The sequence below is a fragment of the Phalacrocorax aristotelis genome, chromosome 6 (genome assembly GCF_949628215.1).
Source record: "Phalacrocorax aristotelis chromosome 6, bGulAri2.1, whole genome shotgun sequence".
Classification (NCBI taxonomy): Eukaryota; Metazoa; Chordata; class Aves; order Suliformes; family Phalacrocoracidae; genus Phalacrocorax; species Phalacrocorax aristotelis.
The window spans coordinates 44,911,343-44,926,751 of NC_134281.1; the positions used below are offsets into that span (position 1 = coordinate 44,911,343).

At 60.4% G+C, this 15,409-nt stretch overlaps 1 protein-coding gene across 6 annotated transcripts in view; it reads left to right on the forward strand.

Moving 5' to 3' along the window:
• Positions 1–13,797: 13,797 nt before the first annotated feature.
• Positions 13,798–15,409, forward strand: part of SSBP3 (single stranded DNA binding protein 3) — a 55,341-nt gene continuing 53,729 nt past the window's right edge. The window contains exons 1-4 of one of the 6 annotated variants that reach the window (XM_075097561.1): positions 13,798–14,178; positions 14,310–14,382; positions 14,576–14,637; positions 15,307–15,391. In XM_075097561.1, coding sequence (XP_074953662.1) covers positions 14,123–14,178; positions 14,310–14,382; positions 14,576–14,637; positions 15,307–15,391 — 276 coding nt within the window. In that variant the 5' untranslated portion in view covers positions 13,798–14,122. The remainder of the gene's footprint in view (positions 14,179–14,309; positions 14,383–14,575; positions 14,638–15,306; positions 15,392–15,409) is intronic. The other 5 variants (XM_075097559.1, XM_075097558.1, XM_075097563.1 and 2 more) reach the window with 5 other exon arrangements.

Below are 15,409 nucleotides of genomic sequence, written 5' to 3' on the forward strand. Positions count from 1 at the left end.
GATGGAGATTCCCTCCAGAAGAAGATTGTTTCTCTGCTCTGACCGAGGATTTTAACCCCACTGAGTGTTTGCTGCTCAGCTGCTAGTATAAAATCTGCAATTCTTCATCAGCTTTCTGAGAGTGGGGAGGGGGCGTCCACTCTGCTCTCCCCCCACAACCTCTTCCATGCCTTACAGGTAACTTTGCACATGCAGGTGGCATTAACTCTGACTTTTCAGAAAATACAATTTCCTTGAAAACACTTTCCTTTTTTGGGACAGCAAATAAGATTACTTTCCACCAAGACAGTTTTCTGCCCACTTGCAGCAGCCCAGGTGCCCTGTGAGCCAGATTGCAACGAGCATCCTCCAGTGGATCTCCCCACCTTTAGCATGGAGGCCCCTTGCCAGGAAGCTTGTCAGGGATCTCTCTTCCCTCCTTAGGACTGTTTGTTTCTGCAACCAGCGATTATGATCAAAAGGTTTGCTTGACGCAGGGAAAATGATTCTTCCCCTTGTTCCGCATCGGAGGGAGCAGCACAATTAGAAACACTTTAGGTGCTTGACCCGCACTCAAGCCTCCAAACAAAAGTTGCAAGGAGAGGGTTGATGTTTTCCAGGCCCAATTAGCATAATGCTGTCATTACGGCTTGCAGCAGCCGTCTTCCCCCAGCTCTCATGCTGCATGCGTCCCCTCACCCTGGCACACTTGCACACCCTGCAAGCACCCACTCGGCCCTGCTGTCCAGTGAGCACGTGCAGGCACCAGCTTCTTCCTTCCGATCCATCACCATATGCCCGTCTTTTACAGTTCTTTGGTGCGTGATGCTCATAGAGTGGATAATTAGCTAAATGAATTAATTGACATTCATACTTGTAATTAGCAACCGGTTACAAGCAGCTATTCTCCTTGGGACAACTAAAATTTCTTGGGGACTTGTGTTAAAATACTGGAAAATTGTTAAGAGTAAATAACAAGGGCTGCGCATAGCATGCATGCTCATGGCGCCCAATTTCTTCCCTCGGCCGTAAAAGCCGCTGCACCATAAACAAGCCCGTGCAAAAGCAAAGCAGGCTGTGAAACGTGTTGGAAACCCTGCTGCTGCTCGGGAGGAGGAGAAGTTTCCAGCTTCAGATGAAATCGTGGCCAGATGGGCGGCCTCCAGCCGGCAGCTCCCGCCAGCTCCCCGGCTAACCCTTTCCACCCCCAGTTACCAGAGAGTTTGCAGCGAGGCCCCAGCAGCAGAGGCTGCTCATGCACAGTAATGGGAACTGGATGTCGTGAGTGTTAATTAAAGCATTAATTACTGCTGAGAAAAAAAAAAAAAGTGACCTATTGGTTTCATCACTTCTTAGAGTAGTCAGAAGGATGAATTGCTCACGAGCTCAGCGGCGGGAGAAAGGGGCTGCAGCGTAAGTCAGATCTTTGCTGAAACGTAGGTTTTCTCAGCTATTAAGGACAGTGGTGAGCACCAATGCGGCACCTGTGCAGCCGTGGCTGACTCCAGTAGCCCCATGAGGCCAGAAGTGAGACCTGCACCAGGGACGGGGCTGGCAGAGACTGAGCCAAGCAGCCAGGAGCCCTTGACTTGCTGTGGGAGGGACACCACAATGCCAGGGGCTTGGAGATGCTTTCAGGGTGCCCCAGGCTGCTCTGTGTACCCCTCGCAAGGACCCTGCTCCCTGCCATGGGATGCATCCATCACCTGCAAGCCCCCAGCCATGCAGCTGCCCACGCTCAGCACCCACAGCACCTGGAGGCGCAGCCCCGGGAGGGTTTGTGCAGGCCATTCCATGCCCCGAGCAGCAGCAGGGGCGTGAGGCTGGTGCTCAAGGCATCCCTGCCTCTGGGGGGGGCCAAACGCGTCTCCCTCTTTGCAGGATGATGGTGTGGTACCCAAGGTTGGGCTGCAGGTCTCTTCTCCACAGGAAATGACCCCAAAACCTGGGTGCTGATGTGAGGGAGGGAGAGCAGCACAGCAGGCACCGCTATGCAAACAGCTCATGGAAAAGGGGAAAAAAATTTACACTAATGCACCAGCTTAATAAATCAGACCCTGTGTCATCTTGCTGCATCAGGAGCTGCTGCAACACCAGGGAGGAGAGCCATGCTGCGGCTGCACTGCCTGCCGGGGCCAGGGGTCCCACGTCCCCCCGAGCAGGGGAGGATGACGCTCCCAGCTGCTCAGGGACTGGCACTCAGGGTCCTCTGCCCTGAACCACCCTCCCACCCCGCTGGCCTCTGCTACGCACGGCAGATGCAGCAGCACCCGCTGCAGGTTGGGGCAATGAGATGGGGTGATGGGATGGGGTGATAGCACCCCGTGAGCCGGGGTCTCCCTCAGAGAGGGGCTCTCCCCCAGCTACCGGCATGGGATGGGGGCCGCATTGCTCTGCCGGGAGTCCTGTTCTTGGCTGCTCTGAGCTGTCAAAGCACTAGATTTCCCTGGAAGCACTTGGAGTTTAAAGGCAGGGGAAAGGGGGGAAAAAAACCTAGCCCAAGAGCTCAGAAGTAAGGCAGCTGAAAAGGCTGGGCCAAGGAGCTGTCACACCACCCTTTCAGCTATTACACACCCCGGTAAGTTCTCAAACACGCAGGCTGCAAAAGATACCAGGAAGGGTAATTTTTCTTTAGCTGCAGGCAAAAAATTTCTGTTACAAGGTAACCAATTTTTCAACTCCTCCACTGGTATTTACTTAATTTCCTAAGGCCGGCCTGCCCGCCCGGCAACGGAGAGGAGGAGGGAGCCCGTCTGCTGTTACGCTAAGCCGGGCTTTGGCTCGTTGTGGGGTTTATTTTGGTTTTAATTCAAACGTTAAAGCCCAGAGCAAGCGTGGTGTGTTTGAACGCTGTTCGGCAAACGGGATGGCGCGTGACGTGGGGCGCCAGCGCGGCGCCCGGCCGTGACGGGGATGGGGAGCAGCGCGGGGGCGGAAAGGCCAGCGGGAAGCAGGACCTTCTGGAGGCGGTTTAGGAGGTGCCAAGGAACAGGCCTGATGCTGCTGCTGGTGGCTCGTGCGGTCAGGGACACCCCGGGGGCCCACGAACACGGGGACATCCGGGGGGGGTGGTAACACGGGCACAGGACACCCGTGGGCACAGGGAGACAGGACACGGGAGGTCCGCTCGCTACCGGCGGCATCCGCGCCGCCGCGCGCCGCCAGGGGGCGCCGTTGCGCCGAGCGGCCGCGCAGCTCCCCCCCCCCGCCCCCCCGCCGTGCCCGCGGCCGCCCCGGCCCAGCGCCCCGCCCCGCCCCGCCCCGGCGCACAGGCGCGGTCTTCCGGCGGCTGCGGCCCGCCCGCCGACGGGGCCAGGGCCGGGGGCGGGGGCGGGCGCGGGGGCGGGCGCGGGGGGACGGAGCCCTCCGGCACCCCCGGGCCCCTCCGCGGGACGGCGGCGGGGAGGGGGCGGGGCGAGCGCTCCGCCAATCAGCGCGCGGCGGTTTCAAGAGGCCCCTTCCGCGCCCCGCCCCGCCCCGCCGGGCTGCTCCGCGGAGGGGGCCTGGGGGGGCCCGGCACGGCACGGCACGGCACGGCACGGCACGGCACGGCACGGCACGGTCCGGTCCGGTCCGGTCCGGTCCGGTCCGGTCAGCCCGCCCGCCCGCCCGCCGCGCTGCCCGCCCGGCCGCCCGCCGTGCCCGCCGTGCCCGCCCTCCTGCCTGCGCTGCCCATGCCAGCAGGCCCCGGCGCCAGCCGAGCGGCGGGGGGAGCAGGGCAGGCTGCAGCGCACCCCAAGGGAGTGTGCTCCCACGCGTGACCGTGCCCGGGGAGGTGGGGGCTTCGGGTGCAGGCTGTGCAGAGCTTCGCCTCCGCTTTCTCCCGCACGCCAGGCTAAGGTGGCACTTGCCCCTTCTTTATGACAGGGACAACCCCTAGCCCTTTATAAATAATGCAGTATTATTAATTATGCTATTTAATTAATTATGTGCATATAGCACCTACCAGCAGATTGCTGCTACTGTCTTCCTTTGTAAAAAGCCTTTTGCTGGGTGGGTTTTTGCAAGCCCGCAGCCAAGGAGCCGGCATTGGGGAAGGCCTTAAACTCCACGCTGGCCGAGGAGCCGGTTACGGCACCCGTGATGTTTCGGCATCGCAGCTAACACACGCCGGCCTCCCTCCAACCGCCGGCGCAGCTGCGCGGGTAAACAGGAAACCCGAACACCGCGGCTCCCGCGGGACCCAGAAACCCCAACCCCAAGGCGGCGAATGACTCCTTCCGAAAAATATCAGCGGCGCCAGGGCGAGGGACTGGGGTGCGAGAGGAGGTGGGTGGCAGCACCCACCACTGCTGCCTGTTTGCCTGCACCGAGTTCATTTGAATGCAAGCCATGCAGAGCGCTTGCCACCACCACCGAGGTGTGGAAATCTCGCCCAGCCAAAGGGGTTTCTTCCTGCTAGCCGGTCTGGGGAAAAAAAGCCATATTAGAAAATAGGGGAATTTTAAACACCAAATGGTAGGTCCTCAGTAGCAAACCCAAATCCAGCCCCTCTCAATGGCTGCTTTGCACTCCAGGAACGCTGTGAAATGGAGGAGTTATTTTCGGGGTGGGGGGTGGGGGTGGTACAGGGACTGTGTGGTGACCCAGTCTGCTGGGAGCCCATCTCCTGTCTTCTCCATCAGCATCTCCAGCATCACCAGCACTCATCATGCCCTGGGGTTTGGCTTTCCCGTGGGAAAAGGGAATAGCAGGCTGGCAGCAACCTGGAAATCTATAGTTAGGTTAAAATTAAAATTCAGAATCCAAACTAGCTTGTAGCTGAGCAGGCTCCTGTCACCGGAGCGCTGCCAGCAGTGGTAGCAGTGCTTGCTGGGCAGACGGTCCCATGGACAGGTTGGGGGTGCAGCATGCTGTGTGGGAATGCAGCCTGCACAGGTTCGTGCCCGGCCAAGACGGCAGCAGTGCCCATCTGCAGCAACGTGCTGCCCGTACACTGGCTGTGGGTAAGGGCCATGTCGCTTCAGGAGCTCTTGGGGCCGTTATAGCTTAACATTAGCTGTTGAATAGACTCATGCACCCTTGTAAGTGCAGAGCAAAATTAAGGATGGATTTTTTAAAAATGTATTTATTTTTACAGGTGGTGTTCCAGCAGCATAGTCCCAGTGTGTTGACAAGCACAGGCATCCTCCCCAGCAATGGGCACCCTAAGTGGCCCCGGGTGGGAGCCAGTAGGCAGCGGTGGACTGACAGTTCAGGGAACAGGCTGGGAGAAGGGGAGCTGCTGCAGGAAAGGGCAACGAACCACCCAACCTTGGGAGCATTTTGGGATCATCACAAGCCCCAGCAGCAGGGGCTGAGGGCTCCTTTCTGCTCCCAGGCACCAGGGCTGGGTGCAGGGATGTCGCCAGCCCAGGCCAGAGGCAATAAAGTGCCTGGAGTGATGCAGCAAAACAGGCTGGAGTTGCATGTTGAAATAAATCATCCATGGAGGGAAGGCAGAGGAGGAGGTTTGCTGCTCTCACGCCTCCCTGCATCTAACAAAGCCTCAGAAACCCCAGGCAGGCAGCGACAGCTGGGGCAGGATACAGCCGTCCTGTGGCCCCAGCTGCCTCAGAGCGGAGCAAATCCTGGCCAGGCACTCCGATGCTCCAGCTCTCTGGGGAGCTGGTCCTCCATCCCTTCCCAGTTCCCTTGGCTTCACCTTGTGGCAGGCAATGCACAGAGCTGCCAGGAGTGATAAAATGGCTGTCCCCCAAATTTATGGAGTTTATCTGTGAATAACTCTTGGAGGTGAAGCAGACGTTGAGCTTGGGAGGAGGAGAGCTTTATTTCGGGATAAACTCCCCTTCGAGTGATGCAGGGTGGGCAGGAGCCCAGCCCCAGCCCCAGGGACCGGCAGGGATGTGTCCTGCGCCCCCCGGCCCCTCCAGCTTGTGGGGATGGAGCGTCACCGGGGCAGGCTCTCTGCTCACCCACGCCCGAGAAAGCTGAAGGCTTGTTTCCCATCCACAGTGTGTTTATTAGGAGCTAAGTCAGGAAGAGGCTTTGGCACATCTCCGTCACTCCTGTGGAGCATGTTTAGTACAGTGGAGATTGCTGCTTTTTCCAGCCGCACATGTGCACCCTGGATTTCCGTGCCGGCCAGGCGTTACTCCCCGTGCTCCATTCCCACGGTGAACTTATCCTCCCCCCCCCCAAAAAAAAAAGGTTGTATCTATGGGCTATGGAGCAACAGCCTGATTTCTGCGGAAGCACAGCTGAGGCTGAGCAGGCTTGAGCCTCCCCCTCGCCCTCCCTCCGCACTTTGCTGCAGTAACATCCATCCTAAGTTTCTGAGCCTCTTCTAATTTTGGAGGCCGTTAGCAAAGCAGGCACTGTTGCAGCCAAACGAGACTGCCAATGTTTCCTTTAAAGCTGCTTTCACTCTGAAGGACTCTTCTAGATGGTTTGCTTTTAATAGCAGGCTGCAGGGTACAACGCCCATCTCGCGGCCGGGGCTCTTCCTGGTGTGGGAAGGGACTGGGTGGCATTGGGTGCAGGTTCGGAGCGCCACACGGAGCCACACGCATCCATTGTGGACCACAGCCATGCACCACGTGCACCCCCTTCCCAGTTCAGACCAGCAAAGCTCCCCACCCCCTTGCAGAGTCGACCCTCCTGCAGCCCTTCCCTCCCTTCGCTTGTCCGCTCTCAGGGAAATCTTTAAGGCAGAGGGGGCCGGGTTCAGCCTGTAATCGTGCTAATAGCTCAGGGGGGAAGAAAAGGCCAGAGGAGCCAGTAGGGAAACAGGAGCCAGCAAGGTCAGCACACTGGTAGGTGTGAGTGCTTTGAAAAACCCAGTTGCTGCTTCAGTATAACCAGATTCGGGAAAATGAAGCTGAAGTGTGAAAAATGAAAGTGAAAAGATAGGAACCAACCCACGGCTATTTATTCTAAAAATACTGACCTAAATACTTAAGCGCACATATAAAAGTAGTTGTCTTTGCTGATTTTCTTTATGAGAATCTCCTGGTTTGGTTATTTCGCTCAGAAACCAGAAGATGAGGCTTTTCGGAGGCACCAAGACCGTGTCCTAGCCTGATACTCCTAAAGAGTTTGCTGTATGCCCAAAACTCATCCAAAAGCCCAGCTTTGAAATTCATTCATTAAGCTAACGAGGCCCTGCGGTTAGCAGCCTACGCCTATGCTGATCAAAACAGGAGAGGCTTTGGCTGGGTCTTGTGCGATGGCTCTCGTGTTTCTCCCTGGGTGGGATGGCGACAGCAGCTGGGGGCACACCATGGGCACAGCAAAGCCCTGGAGGCTGCACCTCGGGCAGGACAAGAGATTTTGGAGTGGAGGGAAGCATTGGGGCAGCAGCCCCTGCACAAAGCATCCCTTGGCTTGTGTAGTGGGCAGAGCTGTAGTTCCCATCTGGGCCATTGTACATATCCGGGCTCTTCACGTCTGGGCTGTTGTTCACATCTGGGCTGATGTTCCCCCCATGGCTGTTGCAGGCAGTTGCAAACCCATCCACTCCCCATGCATCTGGCTGCAGCCAGGGCAAGGATGTGAGGAGGGTGTTGACAGCTCTGAGTGTGGCTTAGTGAAAAGGTCCCTGGGGCCAATGAGCCGGCCGGCACAGTGTGGTGGCATCGCGGAGGAGCATTGCTGTCCTGCAGGCAGCCCCCTAATTAGGTATTTTAGGGTTTCCCACATCCCTGGAGGTGTCTGGGCCAAGTACCAGGGTGGATGGCAAGGAAAACCCAGGTGCAGGAGGTGAGCATGGGACCCTGAGCGAAGCACAGGCCAGTGCACAGGGACCCCTGTGCGGTCATGGCCCCCAATGCGACACCATGGCCCCACTCTGCATGTCCTTCCTAGGAAAGATTACGGAGGCACATTATGCATGGAGGCAAAATGGATAAAGGAGCGGGCAGGAGTGCTGGGTCAGCAAGTCATGCAGGCTAGACGCAAACGATGAGTGCTCAGAGGGAAAAGGAAGAGACCGTGCTTAAAATAGTAAAGGTGAAAGCAGGTGTGGGGGAAGCAGCTCCCCGCCTGAAGGTCAGAGGGGGAGAGCCAGTCACAGCATTTCCATATAACAAAGCGAAGGCGCAAGCCAGGAAAACATGGGCTTGATGAAAAGGCTTTCTTTTTGAGTTAGGAAAAGGGGTGCCCAGTGCCATGACGGAGTGGGAAAGGGTGTGTGGTCCACGTCCTCGGGGTGAGCTCGATGCATGCAGCATCCTGCAGCCAATGGGATTGATGAGTGCTGGCCAGGTCCCCTCTCTGCCTGTGGGGAAGCGTGGTGACTGTGCACAGATGGGTGTGCGAGGCAGAGCCAGGGCAAGGCCTCTGAGCAGCAAGGGCTGGTTTTGAAACCTTGGAGGATGCTGGCTCCTATGGCAGGCTGCTGCCTGGGAAGCCTCTCCTCCATCTCCTGAGGTCCCCCTTCCTCCCAAAAAGCTCCCAAGAGTGGCGGAGGAAACCCTTGCAGGCAGTGGAGCCAGTTGGGCCACAGCTCACCCTGCAGCAGCTTTTTGCCTAGAATAAAGCTGCTAAAATAAATACACATGCTGCCACTGTGCTCGCAGCAGATTTACAGCTCCACCCAGCACCCGTCTGCCCTGGTGTGGGAGCACCCGTGGGGCCGGTGGCAGCAGGAGGGATGTCTGCTCTGAAGCCCAAGGTCACCCTCCAGCCAGCTCCACGACGCGTCCCAGGAAAGTGGAGCTGAAGAGACACTCTTGCCTGTTGCACAGCGCTGGCGGGGGCGGCTGGCTCAGGGCACTGCCGGCGGCGCGTATCAGGCGGGGACAGATGGAAGAGGTGACAGATAAGGGACTCAGCCCAGAGAAGAAATAGGAGTGATAGGACCCAAAGGCACTGCCCCAGCAGACTGAGAAGGCTCGAGTCTGGACCCAGCAGAGCTGGATTCAGATCCTGTAACGCCGGCCAGGCACCCGCTCCCCACCTAAACCCCTCCTTGCCAAGGGCAGGGGGGTAAGGAAACCACTGATGTTAAACTGCAAATACTTAGTGCAATGGGGTTTCTGGATGGGTCCTGAGGCAGTTGACAACTGCTGCTACCCTGGCAAGGCTATGACCCTTCCCCTGAGAACAGCAGATGCCAGGTGGCAGGTGGCACAGCTTGGAGGCCATCCCTGTGGGATGATGGATAGCCTGTAGAGGGGCAAACCCCAAGACAGGCACCATCCCATTATCTGTAGGGGCTGCAGGCACACACAGCCCTGCTGGGACCCCCCAGGAAGGTCTCTGCTATACCACTGCCATAGGAGACCTGCAGGCAGCACTTACATGTAACCCCTGCAGCATCCTCACCCCACACCAGTGCCCTGCTTGGCCCTGCGTAGCTGCCACCGGAGTCCAGACACAGGGAATGAGCAGGGTCAGACACAGACAGCACAGCACAGCAATGCCATTGTCACCGGTGGGAGCCAGGCTGGGGCTTATCACTGTGCCACCATGCAGGGCAGGACCGAAGCTCCTGCATGCTGGCTTGCTTGGGGAGGGGATATTTAATTGCAAATCATCCCTTGCAGGGAGATGTAGGCAAGTGGCAAGGCGGGTGGAGACCAGGAGGACCTGACCCACCCAGAGCAGCTGGCACTGGCAGGCAGTGGGTAGAGATGACACTTTGTCAGGGCTATGGGGTGATGAGAATCTGACATTTTGGGTTTTGCCTTTGCACAGCTCACTCCGTTCTTTGGGCATCCAACCACACCTGAGAGTGCAAGTTTGGGGCTCACATGTTGTCCGTGCTCCTCAGTCAGGAAAGTCCTGCTCCCCGGCTGTTATCTTTGGTGCTTTCTCCCTTCAAGCCTTCTGTCTCCTCTGAAAGGACAGGGACCCGCAGAATGAAAAACCCAGGAGTGCCAGCTCTGGGAATACAGTGCTGTATCCCTGCCTTCCCTGCAGCTGGGGAAAGCTGGGGAGCTTCGTCCCACATGGGTGCTTCTGCTCGGCACTTTGCAGTGCCTGCATGCAGCCGAGGTTAATGCAGGTATTGCGGGTAAGGAATCCAAGCTGCCACGCAGGGAGCTGCTGGGGAATAGCTGCCGCGCTTTACATTCACAGCCCATCTATTTTGCAATAACTTCACCATGATGTTCCCACGTAGACAAGCCTAAGCTAGCATAGATAATGAAATGGGTTAAAGGAGACAGGCGGAGGGAGAGGAGAGGAGCCAGCAACTGGTAGTAAATAAGGGAGAGAACAGGGTTACTTTAAATTCAAGGACTCTGTGGCAGGGCAAGTTTGGTTTATGCTGAGAGGCCTGGGGTTTAGAGGATGAGACACAGTTTGGGAAGACAGAAGAGCCCCCTTGGTGGGCCCACCAACCTGTGTCCCCATCACACCCATCCTGCTCCTCCCCATCCCCCCATGCCTGCCCCATGGGTGTCACTGGGATTAAACACAGCCAAGGGCACCTGTCCCAGGTGGTGAAGGGTGGTTCGGGGTTCCCAAAGGATCTGCCAGCCTGGCAGGGCAGGCAGCAGGCTCTGCTCCACAGGAGGAAAGTCTTGCCAGCCCCCATCGGCTTATGGTCGCAGCCCAGGGGACCCAGCTGCTGAGACTCCCCCACCTTTGGCACAGGTTTTGAGGCAGTCCAAACAAGCTAATTAAATCCTGCTCTGCTTAATCAGAGCCATTGAACACCAGTCAGAAGAAATTAATCCCGTGTTTTATTAGATGCTGTTTGAAGTTGCGTTTGGCACCTCGTCCTCAGTTCTCATCTCCTTCTGGGGAAGGAAGAAGGACATCTGTGGGGAAGAGCGAGGGTGCAGCAGATGGCAGCGGGGATGATTCAGGGGCTTGAGGAAGGAACTGCGACTCCAGCGGCATCCCTGGGCGGGGACGAGACACCTCTCCCTGCATCCCACGGCCCACCGCCTCCCCGTGGCTCAGAGTCTGCGAGCCAGGCAGGCATCCCAAAAATACGTGTTCCTCTGCATTGCATGCTAATGGCTCCGCACGATAGGTCCCACCGCAATTAAAGCATGCGGAGCGTTAATATGCAACATGGAGAGGCCACACTTCCCACAGCTACTCCCTCCCAAACCTGTCCTTCCTGCTGCGCATCCCTGCCCACGGGGATCCCACAGCAGCCCCGGCCGAGCTGCCGGCAGTGCCCGGTGCATTCACGCCTTCCCCCTGCTGTGCCCGAGGGACTCTGCTTTTTCCCCTGCAGCAGCGGGCACCTTCTCCTGCCTTTGGGCTCAGCAGAGCAGGGTCTGTTGGGTAACCACCAGGTGGGTGCTGTGCAACGCAGCCCTGGCAAGGGAGGCACCCCAATGGCTGGGAGAAATCCACAGGTGGCTGGTTAAAACAACCAGCTAGGCTCTTGGTTTGGGGTTTTTAATGAATTCTGATGCCTTGATTACTGCAGCCCAAGAAAAACGCGCAACAAAGAGAACGCCCGGCCGAGTAAGGCAGCCCACAGGTCATCCTCCGAGCTTTGGGAGTGCTTGGTAGCCTTGGTACGTCCTCCTGTGACTCGGCTAGACAGAGCTGCTGGCTTCGGGTGTGGGGATTTCTTTTTTTCCTAAATTTCTTGTCATAACTTGCATTAAAACTTTGCAGAGCCATTTAATTGTGTTCTGCGGTGGTGATGATATGAAATTAGTCTCCCTTCTGATCTTTAGCTAAGTTGGTCCAAAGCACTGGCTTATAATTTGCTCTAATCATCAGGTCGCAGAAGATGCCAAGGCAGGGCTGGTACCTGGTGAATTCACATGGGCTGGGAGTTTCCACCCTTGCTGTGCTGGCGTTTGGCAGCTGGCAGGTCAGGCTCTGCCGCCCTGGGATGGCAATTTTGATACTTTCTTTTGGTGCCGCTTACAGGAAGCTTTCCATTAATGGCTCTTCTCCATCTCCCCTAGCAACAGCCGAGAACCGGAGCTGGTCCGGAGGAGAGGAGGGAGAGCCAAGGCGGCTTTCTGGCCCCCCCAGGCTGCTCTCTCCTCTGAGCATCTCGGAGATGGCCTCCCCTCCTGGCTGGAAACCTGCAGTCAGACTTCTGAAGGCATCTACGGAGGCAGAGATCCTGGCTACCATCGTGTTTCCCTGGGCTTGCTTCATGCCCCAAGCAACCCCAAGGGTTGGGGAAAGGAGGTGGCTGGGTTTTGTCTAGTTACCCATCCCAGAAAATCAATGAGTTAAAAGAGAACAAAATCCTGATGAACAGGAGCTGGGCAGGGTTGTATTCTGGGGACAGAGAGGCCCTTCTGCTGCCGAGGGCACGGCGTCGATCACGCCGGTGGCACTAACGCTTTCCACCTCCATGCAGAAGGTACAGAATACGATGGTATTATTTTTAACCAAGGATATTTTAGCGAACGCCTCACATGCTGCCAGAGGGTCAAATTTATCCCATAGCCTCAGTCCCAGGGGAGGCTCCCAGTTATTTTTGAGCTCTTTGGTCCAGCAGAGGAGCAGAGGGATGTGAAAGCTCAGGAGACACAAAGTCTGGGATTTGCCTGGCCTGGCCCTCTGGTCTCTGCTGCAGTGGTGTGCATGGAGCAGAGACCTTAAAGCCTGTCTCGTCACCTCCGCTGTCACCCTGGCCCCCACGCTGCACAGCAGAAGTTGTGCGAAGCGCAAGGTTTTCTCTCTCCAAAGTGAGGAGCTCAGATGCCTTCAAGTTTTGATCCTTTTCGACCTACCGCATTGCAAGAATACTTCCCCCCCCCCCCCCCCCCCCCGTTTGTTTTAAACCTTGCTTTAAAGCGAGTTTGGCCCTGCTCAGGCAGGTCCTGATGGCCGTGAACGTTCCCACGGGGCGCAGCAGCACTACCCGCCGCCGGAGGAGTTCCTCCTACGCCCCACGCTCCCCACGCCACCGCCCCGAGCCTCGCTGCCCCCGCAGCGCGGCTGCCCGGCGCATACGGCCCCGCTCAAACTCCTGAAGCTCTGCGGTGCTTTGCAGCACGCGGCTCGATGCGCGTAACCGCCCGATCTTAACGATCGGCAACTAATCGCATAACCCCTACCCAGCGCGCCGCCTCCATCTCCGCTGGCTTTTTGTTCGGCGAGTCATTTTGGAGGTAGAGGTGAGGCCAGGGCAGGGGGGGAAGAGCTCTTTGAAGCCCGTAATTTTGTGCTGTTCCAACATCCGTTCCCGTGGAAACTGCCACCGGAACCCGGGAGCGGCGGTTAGTTTGGCTCCTGGGCTCCTGCGTGCCCCTAGGAACAGCACTCGGGGTGGGGGGCGAGGGGTGCAAACCCCGGCCTTCCAGCGCAGGGGTGCTCTGGGGTGCAGCGGGTCCTGCCCGAGCCTCCAGCAAACCCCCCGTGAGAGGCAAAAGGGCTCTCCCACGGCGCACCCTGAGGGAACCCCCCCCCGGCCAGAGCACCCCCCAGCCCTCCCACCCAAGGGGGCGGTTCCCCCCCCCCCCGCCGCCTCGTTTCTAAGGGCAGCGAAGCAGGACAACCACCGAGGCCCCACCGCAAGCCTCGCCCCGTGACTGGCGGTGCTCAAGTTGGCAGCCGGGGGGCCGACCCCAGGCTTCCCTCAGGGCTCCTCACAGCCAGGCCTCCCAACCGTGAGCTAACCGCGCCCGCAGCGCGGGGCTGGGGTGCGCGGCGCCGGGCGGGACCCGCCGGGGCCGGACGGGAGGCGGGGGCCGGCGCGGGTCCCGCCCGGCGCCGCGGCCAGAGGCAGCGCCCGCCCGGGCGCACCGAGGCGCTCCCCCCCACCCCCCCCCCTTTGCCGCCCGGCGGGCGGTTTCAAGGCCCCCCCTTCCGAGGTCTGCCGCGGCGCCGACCAATCAGCGGGCGCTGCGCGCCGCGGCCCGGCGCCTTAAAGGGCCACGGCTCGGCGCAGTGCCTGGGTAGTCGCATCTCCCGCCCGCTGAGCCGGGAGAACGCTAGGACCGCGCGTCGCCGCTCTCCCTCCCTCTTTCCCCACCGCGGGAGGCTGCCCGCCGCCTCCGGAGGGGGGGCGTGGCGCGGATCGGCCCAGCCCACACTCGCCAGTGATTGGCGGGGGCGTACGCCCGTCGGCGGGGGGGGCGGTGCCCGGCGCGGCCACGTTCGGGTGCGCGGCCAGCGGCGCGGCGGGCGCAGCGAGCGGCAGCGGCGGGGCGATGGGGGCGCGGCGGCGGCCGGCGCTCTGACAGCCCCCGGCGCTCCTCCAGCGGCGGGCAGAGCGGCTCCCGGCGGCGGCGGCGGCCGCCCCCCCTCCTCAGCGCGGACCATGTTCGCCAAAGGGAAGGGCTCGGCGGTGCCCTCGGACGGACAGGCGCGGGAGAAGTAAGCGCGGCGGCGGCGGGAGGAGCGGGGGGGAGCGGGGTGGCGGCGGGGCGGCTTTGTGCGGGGCGGGGGGGGGGCTCCTCCTCCTCTCCCCCCACCGCCGCCGCCGACCCGCCGCTCGGCTGTTGCAGGCTGGCGCTGTACGTCTACGAGTACCTGCTGCACGTCGGCGCCCAGAAGTCGGCGCAGACCTTCCTGTCCGAGGTGAGCCCCGCCGCCCCCCGCGCCCTTTGTGCGCCGCCGCACGCACGCCCGCCCTCCATCTTGCGCGGGGCGGCGGCGGCGCCGGGGGGTCGCCGCGCGTGGGGGCCCACGCCCACTCGTGACCACCCCCCACCCCTCACCGCCACCCCCTCCCAACCTCCCTCCACCCCCCCCGCCTTCCTCTCGCCCGCAGATCCGGTGGGAGAAGAACATCACGCTGGGCGAGCCCCCCGGCTTCCTGCACTCCTGGTGGTGGTAAGTGCCGGGGGCGGGGCGGGGCGGGGCGGGGGGGAGCGCCCCACGGAGCCCTGTCGCGGGTGGGAGCGGCCAGGCTGCCCGGCAGCCCTGGGGGGCGGGGGGCCGTACCGGCAGAACGCGGCCCCACCGGGTAAAGCCCCGGCGACGGCGTGAGTCAGCAGCGGCGCGCCGTGGGGCTCGCCGAGCCCCCGCACCGCCCCGGCTCCTCGCTCCCGCTCCCCGAGGCGCGGCGGAGCCAGCCCTGGCCCCGCGGGAGGCGGCGGCCAGCGCCGGCGGGCGGGCGGGCCTGGCAGCCCTCGGTGCCAGCGGGCCGGAAAGCCGCCGGGGCGGCCGGGTTGTGGCGGGGCCGTTGGGGCGCCCGGGGGGAGGCAGGGCGAGGCGGCGGCCCTGCTGCCGGGGCTGGAGTGGTCCTCGAAGTGCCGCGGTTGTTACCCCTTAAAGGCTGCTTTTGCCTCTTAAAACACGCAGCGTCAGCCATCCCGGGGGCAGCAGCACCGGGTCAGGCGCTTCCAGGGGCCCGGGTGGCACCGAGCTCGGGCGCGGGGCCCCTCCCCGGCCGTGGGCCCGCCGCGGTGGGAAGCTGCTCACCTCCGGTGACCCCCCGCCGGTTCGGTGCCGAGCCCCGGTGAGTGACTGCCTCCTCTCTTGACTTTCTCCGCCATGCAGCGTGTTTTGGGACCTTTACTGCGCAGCTCCCGAAAGGCGAGACACTTGTGAACATTCGAGTGAAGCGAAAGCCTTTCATGACTATGTGAGTAACAAGTTTCTA